We start from the raw sequence: 14971 nt of genomic DNA on the forward strand, positions 1-14971 counted from the left end.
ACTGGTTTTACTATGACCTGAGATTTTAAATGTTAACATTATCAACTGTGATAGCTGAGTAACACTGAGATAAAAAAAAACAAAACAAAACAAAAAAAAAAAAACACCAAGCGATTATTTCTGGGAAAAGAGGCGCATTACTGGTAAATTACTGTTGAACAACCGGCACAGGTTTTGGGGTTTGTTTGTTTTGTTTTTTTTGTATTTTTAAGGACTGCTACAGGAACAACGGCAGACTAAGTGAGCTATCTCATCAGTGCGGGAGTATTTTGGTGATCAAAAGGAGGACCAGAGGGTTGGTCTACCTGATCACCATCCAGAGACACACTCACTATTACAGGCACACAACAATTGAGCAACATTAAGACACTGTGTGGTTTAAGACTGGTGTGCATGTGTATGTAAAATAAATGGTTGAAATCATTAGGCAAGAATGAGCCTTGATAATCATAGCTTCAAAATCCATAATTGTCCCATCCGATTCTAATGTCACCAGCAGCCTCAGGAGTCAACACACCTAACAATTAGATCATTTAGTGGATAAAAAGCAGTGCCAGGATGCAGTGGCTGACTCAGCAGTGATCATGCGTGTATGCAAATATATAATTAATGTCTCCATGTTTGCGCACGTGCCAGATCGAACTACGTTTGTAGCATATACGTATCCCTAATTACCCCCCTCTGTTTAGCAGTGCATGGAGGTGTGTGTGGCTCCCTGAGCATGTGTGTGGCATCTAGAGCTAATTACAGAAGCTCTTTATTACTCCAGTAAACAACAGAAGCCCAAACAAATGCCCTTCTAAATAGAACCTGAATTGTTCAAGTAAATGAAGAAAAAAAAAAAAAAAAAAAAAAAAAAAAAAAAGAGGCTGAGGGGACAATTGTATGGTAAAGGAAGTGAGGTGTAGCTGCATGTAAGTTGGGAAAAAGAACAAGGTTCATACATGATGTTTAGTGTGTGATGGTGTGCCGGTGTGTGTGTTTGTGTGTTAGTAGGAGTGTAGTGAGTCAACAGAGACCCACACAGCTGTTTGAAGATGCAGTAGGTGCTTCTAGGGACTAGTGTTTTGAAAATTTCCCCAAGCGTTTCTGCTCTAATCACCTAATGAACTGGCAACTAATCAGATAATGTCATCTAAACACTCAGGCGTTTGTGTGTCTGCCTGTGTGTATGTGTGAATGCGAGTGAGCATGAGCGAGAATGGATAGAAACAGAGACAATGCTGCACGGATATAGTGTGACCCAAAGTGTTCAAATCCATCATTCCCCACTAAGTAAATGGGATAATCCCTCAACTGGATGGCTGGTTAAACTCAAAGTGTGTCCTGGTCACTGCTGTACGAGAGTCGCAGCTTGACCTTGAATTCCTGCCTTCACCCAAATAAGCCTTTGCCCATTTGCCGCCTGGATGAAACAAGGAATGGAAACTTCAATTCAAACTAGTAAGAGAAGAAAGTGAAACCTATTTGAAACTTCATTTGGTCCTAATTTCAGACACAGCAGGATGGTTACGAGGGCAAACATTTACTCTGACAAACTACCTACAGGGTGTCCCGAACCTGAGTTAAGTACCAATTGTATATAGAAAAGTTAAATCAGTTTGTCAAGTTGGAGAACGTGCCGTCAGCTGTTAAGAGATGATCAATTCATTCACTGGTGGGATTACCTTTCTATCTCATTAAATTTCACACACAATAACTCCACCTTTAAGATTACGGAAAAAAAAAAAAAAAAAAAAAAAAAAAAAGATTACGTAGCCAATAAATTCACAAAGTTATCCCTAAAGGAATATTAAGTCACAATTTTCCCTCCGGGTTAATTTTCTGAGTTTTGGAGTGCTCCAAGTTTTTGACTGCTTTCTATTTTTCTGCATTGACAGCCACCTAATTAGCGCATTGCATTTAGTCAAATTTATACTAATGCCACGCTATAACAATTTAAAGAAACCAAGACACAAAAAGGTATTTAGTTGTCTTATGTGGCGACTATTTTGATGAGGGTTAGGGTTGGGGTTTAAGCTATAAAAAGTAAAAGAAAAAAAGATGATGCCTACTAAAAAGCATCATGATGTTCGTTGAATTCGCTCATGCAATCAGTTTTGGCACCCCATCCGCAAAAGAATCTGCAATTACATGCTGCCGCTGACATGCCCACAAAGTTTGGCAGCTGAGTGCGATACGTGCCATTAAGTGATGAAAGGATTATGTGGCCTGGCAACTGGTATCTGCAAATGATTTTATTCTCACTTAAATGAAAATTAGGAAGTAGGCAAGTCTGTGTTGCCCAAGATGGAGTTCATTATAGTTTATATGGATAGGGTTGCATATTGTATTTGTTTATTTATCATTTGCAGAAGACAAATCTGTAAAAAAAAAAAAAAAAAAAACAAACAACTGTATTTTTTATTTATTTATTTATTTTTTGTTCTCAATGAAGAGTATAGCCAACTAGCCAAGAAGCCAACTATTTTCTTCAATCTATAGCTGCTGGATTTACCATCTTTTTTTTTTCTTTTTTTTACATTGTCCAGGTATCAAATGAGAGACAAAAGCAAGAGATTACATGAATGTGAAGACCAAATTGTGCTGACAAGGTTACAGAAAGGTTTAGAGTCAATTCCATTACAGGCTCTAATAAAGCAGAGAACCCAGTCTGTGACTTTCGACTGTGAATAAAGCAAAAAGAGCCAGAAGCCAGTACTAAAGATAAATCCCCTGAATCCTTCGCTTGTCTGTCTGACCTACTTTCTCAAGCTACTGATTCTTATCCACAGGAGAGAAAATACATTCTCACCTGTGCTCAATACCTGTTCTCTTTCATAGTATGTATTTCACCCTGTTTATTCAAAAAGCATTGGAGGACGTTAGATACGGTGCCCGGTGGAATCCAGCCTGCATACTGCATAATTGATTAGGATCATTTCCAAAATGTGTTCCTGCCCTTCTTTTTACTTTTGCTTTGACTTACATGCTTTTCACAGAAATTCAGAAAAGTTGCAAAGACTGAAAAAAAAAAAAAAAAAAAACAAAAAAAACAAGTGCAGAACATTATCTGAGCATGTTGCTTATGTCACTCCTCACCTGTACTGAGCCTGGAAGTGTTCCTGGACAAAACTGTGTCGACCTCGGGGCTGCTGTGTGCCCGTTGAAGTGGGACTGGAGGGATCCTCCAATGGACTGTGTCCCTGCAGCCAACGGGAGAGATGAATGGAAAAGAGAGAAATTACATAAATAACAGCAAAAATAAAATGACCCATTCTCATCATCCTTATTTACAAATTGATATAAAACAAATACACGACTATCCAAAATGTGTAAAAAATTTATCTAAGTTAGGAAATGTGATGATGTGAAATTTATTGAGCTCACACACACAACAGGCCTTTATTTCAATACAATTTTAGAACAGAGAGGGATTTCATTTGCGAAAGAAGTAAAGTTTAAATGGTTAATGGCAGCAAAGTCGGCACAGATTGGTGTCAAAGAAATATGTGCGATGCCAACAGTCAGTGTCACGCTGATGTTTCTGATAAACTAAATGGCTGGAAAACCCTACTTGCCGTGTCGCAGAATGACTTCAAGGCTGAATTTAACAATAAAAGAATGGCAGCAATGAGTAAAAGATACAGAAGTATCACTTGAGGACGCGGAGCTACAGATTCTAAGATGTTTTATGTTACGTAGTTAACAGCAAAACTGCCTCTCACGTCAGGGGGTAATGTCTGATTAAACACATTCAGCAGCGAGTTAAGTACAAGTGCGTGGGGAGTCACCCCGCACACCTGCTGGGCTTTTTCTTTCTGTACTGGTGCAACAGAGGAACAAAACCACACCAGAGGTTATATGAACATATGCAGAGCTAGAGCGATTATGTCTGTTGGCCGAGAAACAGGTAGAGCGATAGCTAAAGCTCCACTTCGTCGATTTACTTTAACAAACAATACTTGAACTGAGCCAGCTTTCACAAAATCTGGTTCTTTGTCATTTGTTGAAAACGTTTGCAGCAAAAAAGATTGGCCTCGCGGCATGAATGATGAACACTTTCTAACTCTCTTTATTTAGTCGGGATGGGTTTTTAACCTTCCACCTCTGAGAGAGTTTTAAGCACTTCACATACTAACATTCAGTTTTAAACTCTCATGCGAGGCTTAAACATTAAGCAGTGAACAAAGTCACAGAACATGCAGAGCCCAGGGTCTGGTGTCTGCATCTTCTCTGGGGAAATGAAATGTTCTGAACTGGTCTCGCACCATGTCCTAGGAAATAATGACAAGCCAACTTTGCTGAAGCTTTTCTTTTGTTCAAACAGAATCCAATCAGTGCTGCATTCACTTGGAACAATTAGCTGCTTTCTGGCATACTTGAACACCTCTCCAAGGATGTCTCTTTCCAGAATATAGAATGAAGCAAGAGCACAAAGCACGCATTTGTGACAATTTGTTTTTCTGTACCTCAGTGTACCTGAGCCCATTTCCAAACTTGGCCTTTATTTCCGTTAATGCTTGCCTTCTAAAAGAAAAAGCAATAGTGATACCTTTAATCTTTTGAATATACTGTCAGCAATTAGCTCTGCTGTGTCTTGTAATGACACCAAAAGTCAACACAACAGGTAGAGAAGACAGCTAGACTTGCTGTATGCCTGGTATTAGTATTTCCACATGTTCACCGCCCAGGCATCTCTGCAAAGAATCAATTTTTGACATGCTCACATGCTACATGTAAAGTAAAATAAAACAGCATTTGGGAATCAAAGGATTTAAGGATAAATAAAAAGTTGTCTGATTCTGATTCAAAGGAAGAAATAAAATCGAGGTGCCTGAGCCTGAGAGTGAACCTCCAGCCGCACATCACCCTTAATGGACAGTTTAGAGGGACTTGGTGGGCTGGACAGATACGAAAAGGGGATTCATCTGCACCTGGAGACCAGGCGAGGCAGCATGGGCTAATTGAAGTTGACTTCTATTTCCAGTTGGTACTGGCGAGTTTTGCTCATGGTGAGGAGCGTTGGTTGCAACAACAAAAAACGAGAATTACCCAAAAGCTATTCTGAATGTCTGACATGCAGAGCCTCGCAGTGTTAGAAGGACTGGTGGACATATCAAACAAAACAAACAATGACATTTCTTTTCTATTACAGTGGTCCCTCGTCCTCATCTCTGTTGTATATTCCAGAGCTGAGCTGTGACTGACTTGCTTTTACCCTCTTTTCTCCATCCCGTCTGTTGAGGACAATGGAGAACAATCATCAGACCCTCTGAGACAGATGAGGTTATAAGCATCACCATGGAAACCCTGGCCTCATTTTCCTGAATCAACATGTGGAAACTCTTGTCCTTTTTTTATTTTTTTAAATGAGCCAGATTGGCCTAAAAATTAAGCGAACCCAAAAATCAGACATTCCTTTCATTTTGTAGTATCATGTCCATGTCTAATGTCCATGTGTTTATATTTCATTTCCAACTTAAGTACGTGACTCTCAAAGTGATGAAATGCCTCTAGCATCATGCACAAGGAACACCATGGTAACTGTTGATATGCAGTACGTAAATAATGTTGAGTGGGATTCATCTTGGCAATGAATATTCATGCACATATTAAGAACATATTTTTTGGTTCACCAGTGAAAGAACGTGTGACTTCATTTAAAGGTGAATTCCAACCTTTTACTCACTGCACCCTTCTTCATATAGCTGATGAAACATCATGGCAAGAATGAAAGGAAGACATTTATGATGAACATCAGTGGCAACAACAGGATGGAGTACAGGATGTCTGCAATTTGTTGGACGTGCCGACTTCAGCTGAAGGGAGGAATACAAATAGGAGACAAAGACCGGCTTTGATATTCATGCTTTGTGTATAATAAATCAAAAGCAGCGCTCTTCCACCATAAGCAGGTCAACAACCAGAGCTGAAAACAGATGCCTCCACTGAGAGATAATTAAGGTGAGAGAGGTTATATCGACCAAACAAATGATAACAACCAGACAGTATAGCATATGGTGACATACTGCAGGTCCGCACATCGGGAGAGACAGAGAGAAAGAGCACTGAGTGTACTCAGTCTCTTTATTTAGCACCAGGGGAATAATGAATACCACCACAACACTCCTCCAGTTTTGCTATCGTCTGCCAAAAATAGAAAGAGGGCCTGCCGCAGCAATAACAAGTGAATACTAATATCTAGAAGCACTAAGCTGTTCAACCGTGACACTGGGTGTAATCCCAAAAAACCTGTGAATGTATAACAGATCTAGGCCATATTCAACTGTCTCCTGTTGCTTGGGGACAAAATTGCAGACGGCTTCTACGTGCTCCTGGCAGTGGAACTGATTTCTTAGACTGACACATTGACCCCGGTTTTAGAGCTCAGCATGTTCAAGCTTAAATAGTCGATTTGACTTGTTGTGTAAGTGACTGTAGCATCTACCTCGAGAGGAGCAGTGAGAAGGAGCAAACAAGTTGTGAAGTGAAAACTACAGCAGAAAAATAAGGGAAAAGACTGGAGGAAATTCTCTTCCTCTGCCTTTTTTTTTTTCCCTTTTCTCTCCTAACAGCCAGGCGTTGGTCAATTATAGCACACAGAACTGACCTAATATAATATACTCGCCAAAGGCCTGGAGGACTTTTAGCAATGGGTTCTGGGAATTGGACACACAAACACTTGAGAAAAAGAAGTGAATTATGTGTGATGAGCGTTTATAGTAACACAACACTGAGCCTGTTTCTATTATTGCAGTGGTGCCCTTAAATGATTTACTTTTCATTTTGGCAGCTAAGTCATTCCCAGCATATTGAGCAAGTTTTTGTGGGAATTAAAAAGAACTAAGGTCACTTTGTAAAGAACATCTTGTCCTCAAACTCTTTTGTTCTCCCTTTCTGTTTACTCCCACTCTGAGCGATGAGAGGTCAAACGGGGACTTATCACCACCATCAGCAGAGCTTGGCATCATCGCATCGCAGGAACAGCAGACTGACAAGGACTTCATAGGTGTTGTGTATCAGTGAGAACACAGTTCTTCTGCACACGCCAACATGACGCTGTCCAGGGCCACACATATGATCACACACACCAACACACCCACACACAGCCTAAATTGGTTCTTTAGAGTAATCTATCTTAAGACACATCAAGATGCTTGTTAGCTTTACAAAGTCCATAATAATTCATGTTAACAATGAAATATATAGCGCATTTTTCTTGTACACTGAACAATGATGTGCTCAAGAACCAGGTTAATGTCTTTGGTCCTAGCAATCAGTCAACTTCAGTCCCCAGGGAACTTACCTGGTGATTTTGTGAGTGTGTTCAGCACTATAAGCTTGAAGCTATATGCTAAAAAACAACAGCAGATTGTCACTCTACTCTGTCCTAGGATCCCATGTAGAGGTCTGATAACATTCTCCCCTCCTTCATCTTTCTTCCCATCTTTAACTACTGCATCACTGCAGGACATCACAACAGGGAGGATTTTGTAATGCCCCACCCTGACTGACGGGTGAGCAAATGCTGAATATTAGTAAATAGGAATCGCCATACATCGGCAAGGAAGTCGAAGATGTTTGGCTGGCATGATAACACAGTAATTTCTTGACCTCCAGGCCTTTTGTTCCTTCGAACCACTGACTCAGTTTGGGACCCATTTCTGTGTGATGACTGAGACATTTCTCTGGTTCAGCCACTGTAAATCTCTTTGGCCCCATGCCCTCATTGTCTGCTGGCAGAGGAACAGCTTCCCTCCAGAGATCTTCACACTCCAATCCCTACATGAAAACATATGTTGTTATAAAAGCCCAGCTGAATACCCTGCCACGCATTCATGTGAGACGTTACTGAGGCGCTTCTCTACAGCACACTGGGGAAAGACAGAGAGTTTGACTTGCTGAGTGTGGTTGTATATTCAAGAGTTTGCGTGTATGTGTGTGTGTGTCCTAGTGTGTTTCAAAGCAAGTAAAAGAATCTGAACTCTCAATGAGAATGGAGAGGGGGGGTGTGTGATGTGTGTGGATGGGTGATGTGGGGTAAAAGCAAAGCACAAAAACATTAAGAATAAGATTGGCCTGGAGGTGAGGAGGATAACTAATGACCTAGGGGATGCAGATTGCAGCCATGACACTGACATGCTTGCGGATAAATCACTACCCTGCAGGGCATGAAGTCAGCCACCAGTGTGGTGAGATGTTGATATTTGGTTGAATGTGGGATTCCAGGGGACCAAAGCCCCCAGGACAATTTGTAATTACATATAATAATAACGTATCTGGGGTTGAGGTGTAAACCAGATATATGAGAAATGCACTGAGGAGTGAATCCTTAATTTTTCCTGCTGGACGATCTTTTTGTCATTTTCTGCATCTGCCTTCACCGCAAACGTCCAATGAAAAGCATAATAATAACTGTATATTGAGTCACATATTGTATATTTTTTAATTTATAGAGTTCTAAAGCAGAAAAGTACAAATTTAAGCAAAGATGTTAAGATCATTCATCATTGTAGCATGGATAATTCAGAAGTGTTTACAACCTTTCACAGATCTGCTGTTTTTGTAATGTGCTATTTTACACCTGACCCAACTTCCACTGACAATGAATATCCTCACACTCACAGGTGAAGAAAGATGACCAGGATATCACCCTGAAACAGGAACTACATGCTGCAATGTGCTGGACATGCCAACTTCAGCTGAAGTGAATGTGACACACAGTGAATATTTGCTGGTCAAAAGTGGAATTCGAGTGTGTTTGCAAAAACCAACACATATACCTTCTCCCCTGCCGGATAGGATCGAGTCTGAAGAAGGACAAAAATTGTAATAGTTGTATTTCAACTTATCTGGGCTGAAATTTGGTGCATTATAGCATTGGAACAATCTTAATCCCGTATGGAAACCATTTTAGCTAGGCCAACATGACCCCTGTTGTCTGTAAGGCAGGAAAACCACAGCTGCCTTTCAAATCCTCAGGATGTGTCTCAGAACTCCAGATACAGACTTCATCGGTCCCATTCAACCACTGCAAATCTGACCAGCGATACAAACTTCATTAGTTCCGTGGGCTCACTGTTGCCCACTGCAGCCGCTAAAGAGCACATTTTCTTTCGTAAGCGTCTCAATTAATATTTTAACACTCAACACTGGCAGTTCAAATTTCAATGGCAGCTGGCATTTAGGAGGTATGAGCTCCACACTGCAGCTGAAGTGGCCTGAAGGTGCTTCTGTAAAAATGACAATAAGGAAATTAAATTTTTTAATAACCCTAAACTGCAATCGCTAAGAAAAATGCTTTTTTATTGAGACTGGGAAAAAAAAATCTCTTCAGAGTATATTGGGGCCATCTGAGGATACATGTTGATCCAGTTATCGCCTCAAACCACATTTCTAATCAACACACTGGCTCAAAGCGCTTAACACTTTCACCTTAGCTGCCAGCATACCATTCTGAGTCATTCCTACACACTCAGCTCACACACACGATACACAACCATATACTAACTCACATGTGCTGCCACGCAATTGTTTTTTACTGGTTCAAACCTGTGTAAACACAGGCATGGAGCTCTACACAGAGTCGAAATAGCCTCAATTTCTTGCAAAAAAAGACCATAAAGATTAAGTGGTCATAAGAAGGACAACACCAACCGAGGACAACTGCTCTAGCCGAGCAGAACAAATGCTGAGATATGTGTGGAAAGGAATTTGGTGTGCTTTAATGATTCTTCTTCCAGTTAGGGAGTTTTCAGCACACTCGTGCCATATTCAAGCACAGTGACTTGACGTGTATCACTCAAATCAAATGGCTAAAGTCTGAAAAAATTCTGAGGATCAACCCTAGGAGATAGATCCCTGATCTTTGACGTAGCAGCCGCCTTTATGTGGCGTCATAAATAACAACTGGGTTCTCAAAAACAAACAGCTTATATGTATTGATAGATAAAAAATTGTGTATTAATTTAAATTAACACCATGAGTAAATAAGATAATGGCATCAACACTCACTTTAACCAGTCCACCAACATGTGAAGCTGTCCTCACGCCTGTACTCAGAGATTTTACTCATGGTCAGGCTTCAGAAAAACAAAACAGTTTCATGCCCACCAGTGACAAAACTAAATTTCCCAGTGCAGTGGCCATTTAGAAACATAGACTCGTGGACGTGCTGCAGTTTTCTGTGTACGACATTAAATCCAGCATTTGAAAGAAAAGCATGAATTCAGAAGAACAAACATAGATGTAGAAAAGTTGAATAAGCATAATGTTGATTTGGTAACTTTCACAGTAAACACCATTTGGTGTGTCAGATGTTAGACACAGAGACCGTCTGTGTCCAAGTGAGCAAATTGACTTTATCATTCTTCTGTGTTATAAAAGGAGAACCAAATATAGAGGCAAAAAACGAAAGATTAAAGAAAAAGGGACACAGTAAATAATTCACGAACTATGCAAAGAGTCAGTCTCCCTAACGTTAAATCTCTAACGTTAAATTTTTACAGCATTTTGATTGAGCTATGATTGGCATTTTGCGAAACGCACATCTCGTCTTTAACTGTGTATTTGTTTGCTTAGTAAGTTGTTCCTGGGAACATTTCGGATGAGCTGAAGTAGCCCACGCTGGTGAGGCTGCTGGTATCAGCTTAATGTTTTTGCTCTCCTGCTGGATGAGATGACGTCTCCCGCTGAGCGTGCGAAATTAGGCGAGCCAATGTTGACATAGCTGTTGGCTGCTTCAGGAGACAGCCAGACCTACCCTTGTCTTTCAGAGAGAGCGGCTGCCACCAGAGCATCTGAACAGTCATATCAGTGCAGGCCAGGTTTCATTAGAAGAGAGCATGTGTCTTACACCTCGAGTTTGTCGACACAATTTGAGCTCATCTCCCAATTAAATGACGTCTACTAACAAATCAAGCTGTGCTTAAAGTCTAAAGGGGTTGAACAAGGTCAACAGGCAGAAGTAGAGGAAGACAGAAACAAAGAAGCAGAGCGAGCAGCAGGGGGACAGGAAGAAAGAAAGCTAGACAGACAGACAGACAGACAGACTGAATTCAGGTGTATTTGACCTCTTAAATTCAAAGAATTGCAAATTGCAAATTCCACTGGAGCAACATCTACAATCACTTAGGGCTGAAATGTACAGCTAAGACTAACGACCAGTAAAAACTTAGTTATTTAACTGCAGGACTGGGCACAAAAACAGCTATGGTTGCTAGTGATTACTTTTCTGAGGCCCAAAATAAGAATTCAATATAACTTTTTCTGTCAGGTTAAAATAATTCTAATATATATATATATATATATATATATATATATATATATATATATATATATATATATATATATATATATATATATATATATATAGATAAGTCAGAAAAAAACATTAAGTTGTCATAGTTCAGATAGTTCAGAAGTTGTTTGTGCTTTAGAAATAGCTTAATACTTGTCCGTTGATGGAAAAGTAATTGGTTCTTTAGTCTGGTTCAAACCTAACAGTGGAGGGGGCGGGGAGCAGTAGAAGAGAGAGAGAGCGATAGAGTGCATGGACACAGTGTTCCAGTGAGGGGATGGTATGAAAGAAACGCTGTCTGTGCAATAAAGCGGCTGACTCACCCCTATTCTCTCAGCTCCGGACGGCTGCCGCTAATTCTACCTATTCAAAGCCAGCTTAAGGTAACAAGGCAGTCTGGGAGATAACAGAAGAGGCCACAGGCATTTCCCCCCTCTTCTTTCCACCTGTCTTCCTCTGCTCTGTTCCACTTATCATAACCCCTTCTTCACTGTCACACACTCTTTCCGAAAGCTCTATGTCTGAGTCTCTTTCACAGAATCTCTCAACAAAATGATCACAATCAATGTATTGATTCTGACTTATTACACCAGTTATCAGTCTGGAAGCAAATAACTCCAGAACCTTCCTCTGATCTCAGGCCGAACCCTATCTGAAGAGCACCACTCCATTTCATACGGCGCCAAGTGCAGCCAGACTCGGCGCTCTCTGGCTGTTACTATGGAGATGCCAGGTGGGCCGAAATAAAGGTAGAAGAGAAAACAAGCAACCATAGACAAGAGCCGCTGGCAGAGCTCTGACAGCCAAATCTGGCTTGGCAGTGGAGGCTAGAGCCATCTCTCTTTCTCTCCCACTCTTTGTCTCTGTCTCTCTCCCACTCTCTGAGCCTCATCTGCTCTTTAGAACTATTTATTATCAGACAAAGACTGATTTCGAGAAATAAGCAAATTGATGGGCCTTGAGATGAAGGGGAGGGACTTCATTAGCTTCTGAAGGGGGAAGTCTCCACCTTTGTGCTCTTTGAATGAATATGAGCTCTGACATGGACGTTGCCAGATCCAGTCATGCAAAAACAGCCCTGCTGATCTTGGCATGTCTGCTTGGCATTCTGGTAAAGACAGGCAGAGATCTCACACGTAAGGGCATGCCAAGAAATGTTTTAATGAAATGTGATCACCTGTTAAACTAGTAAAAATCCTCATAAACAGTTTCTGAGTGACAAAGGGGACAAGAACAGATCAACAGTGTTTCCTCAGGCGGGGGTTAATTTGGTAGAGCTCACTGACAAATTTCAACTACAGCTGGTGTTTGTTATGTCAGCCCACTACTCTTGTTGCATGATAATGTCGATAGAAAGGATGAATGATAAGAATGAAAAAAGTAGTAAGTATATTTTTCTATTATACTGGTTACCCTGATATTATGAATGTATTTCTTTCCTCTTTTTTAACTATGACTTATCATGAGAGCCAATGCTTCAGTAATAAATTGAATACATAATTCTGAAAATGTGATGGTACATGCTCTTCCATAGACGTCCCAGGCAGTGACGATGTGCTTCTTTCAGGACCAAATTAGATTTCTTGGCTGACATCAAACACAAAGGCAAGATGAAGGAAAGCAGACAAATTGACACAGTAACAGTAACGGAGCAGCAATAGAAAACAAAATAGCCTGCTAAGAGTCATGGCATAAGATGCAGCTCATTATCAGGAACTGTACGTTTGTCCGTATGTAAAGAGTGTGAAAGAACATCGAGAACAAAAACAGGACACACCTCAAACTTATCTCGGGTCTCAAAGACAGAAAGACGGCCATGTGGATCTATTATATCATAACATGTCAATGTTGCTGGTGTAACGTTAGTTAACACATATGTTAGATTAACATTTATTGTGTCCTCTATGGAACACAACGCTGCTAGCGCTTGTCAAAGAGCCTCTGGTTTGGACTGCACAAGGTCTGTGTCTGTTTTTTAAACCCTTGATCCTCATGCACAATCTGCCACAATTGCACATTAGCACTTGAGCTGCAATCAAACCAAAGTGAAAGCACACAAACACCCACGCACAGTCAACTGTAACCCAAAGAGCTACACTACTAATAACAAGCTCATTAACACTGAGATTCAATGTATCTTCATTTTTTTGAGACTTAGAAAGAAAAATGTAACATGTTAATATCAATCCATTTTAGTACAAATCATTTAGTTTAAAAATAAATGCAGATAAGCAAAGGCCTGTTAATTGACCAGACTTTCTGACTAAAAATGGAGCTAAATGACTTGGACGTGACTGAGATATAAATATTTTCTTTTCAGTTCAGGCCTCCAAGGACCATGATGATGAACAATAGAGAACAGGTGACAGGAACAGGTCAGACTGCAGCGCAGCCACCAGTCCTGTTTAACAAGCCCACAGGCACCAGGAAGACACAACCCTAGAAGGAAGCAACACCGGTAAAGGTGGGTGTGGTGGAAGTGACAATGAACAAAGCAGAACGGGAGTGTTTACCTGAGTGCAACTCACAAAAAGCACCTTACAATTTTCACCAGCACCAGCAAGACCAGTTCCTCATACCAACCCTGATCACACAGAAAACGACAGATGATAATGAGTGTGAAAAATGTTCCACAAATCCCTCTGGATCTGTGGCAGATTGGTTATCTTCGCCGCCCGCCTGTCAGATTGAGGGTGACGATGTGAATGGCTAAGAGCCACCGGGGATCTTTATCTCTGCATTGATTACAGCAAAAAACCTCACAGGAGACGTCATACCTGAATCCATGAATTTCATTTTCCACCTTTCATCCAGTCTAACAGTCTAATTCATCATTAAGCCTGCTGTGTAAATTCAACAGCCAAAAGTGAAAAAAAAAAAAAAAAAAAAGTGGGGCAGTTACAAAACTTATCACCATGAAGAGAATTACCAGTTAACCTATACATGTCTTTGGATGGTGGAAACTTCACACAGAAAGGACCCAGGCCGGGAACTGAACCCGCAACCTTCGTGTTGTGGAACAACAGTGCTAACCACTAAGCTGCCGTGCTGCCCTACATTCAATAAAGGATAATTCTGGTAATGTTCTACATCTTTCTTATTGTCGGATACCAGGCAAAATAAAACCAACAATGAATTTATCCTCCTCTCTGAGCAGTCAAAGGCTAATCATAACTTATTCATCTTTGTCCTACAGCTCCACTGTTGGTCAAGTAACTATAAAAACATCAACGAGCTTCATTATTTACCAGGTGACATGAACCTGTTATAATATGATATCCAAACTTGTAGCTGTACATTTTGTCCAGCCCAATACACATTACTCATCTGTGAGTAACCTACCTAAAAAAAACAAGCAAAATAAACTGTCCTTTCTTTTTTCTATTATTTTTCAAACAAATATTATACCTGTGTTTTGTTTTTTTTTTTATTATTAGAAAACTCATTGATTTGTTCTGGTTAGAGACACACAATTGAAAGATGATGCTACACAATCACATTTCCACACAGTGTGTAGACTTAAAGGCCAGTAATTCTGAAATGTATCCATTTTATCATTTGTGAACTGAAATTTTTGTAAATGATTTTTTTTTCCCCCCCAGGGCTGTTCATTTCTTGATATATTCTGAAATACACACTTTTATAACAATGAATGCACTTTCAGCTTTGTAAGCTTTTTACATGCAGTCC

At 40.3% G+C, this 14971-nt stretch overlaps 1 protein-coding gene across 1 annotated transcript in view; it reads right to left on the reverse strand.

Annotated features, from left to right (window-relative positions):
* The window catches only part of usp43a (ubiquitin specific peptidase 43a), a 72866-nt gene that overhangs the window by 39615 nt on the left and 18280 nt on the right, over window positions 1-14971 (reverse strand). Inside the window, exon 3 of the mRNA XM_029503539.1 lies at window positions 3082-3185. Within this exon, the coding sequence (XP_029359399.1) occupies window positions 3082-3185 (104 nt within the window). The remainder of the gene's footprint in view (window positions 1-3081; window positions 3186-14971) is intronic.

The sequence above is a fragment of the Echeneis naucrates genome, chromosome 1 (assembly GCF_900963305.1).
Source record: "Echeneis naucrates chromosome 1, fEcheNa1.1, whole genome shotgun sequence".
NCBI lineage: Eukaryota > Metazoa > Chordata > Actinopteri > Carangiformes > Echeneidae > Echeneis > Echeneis naucrates.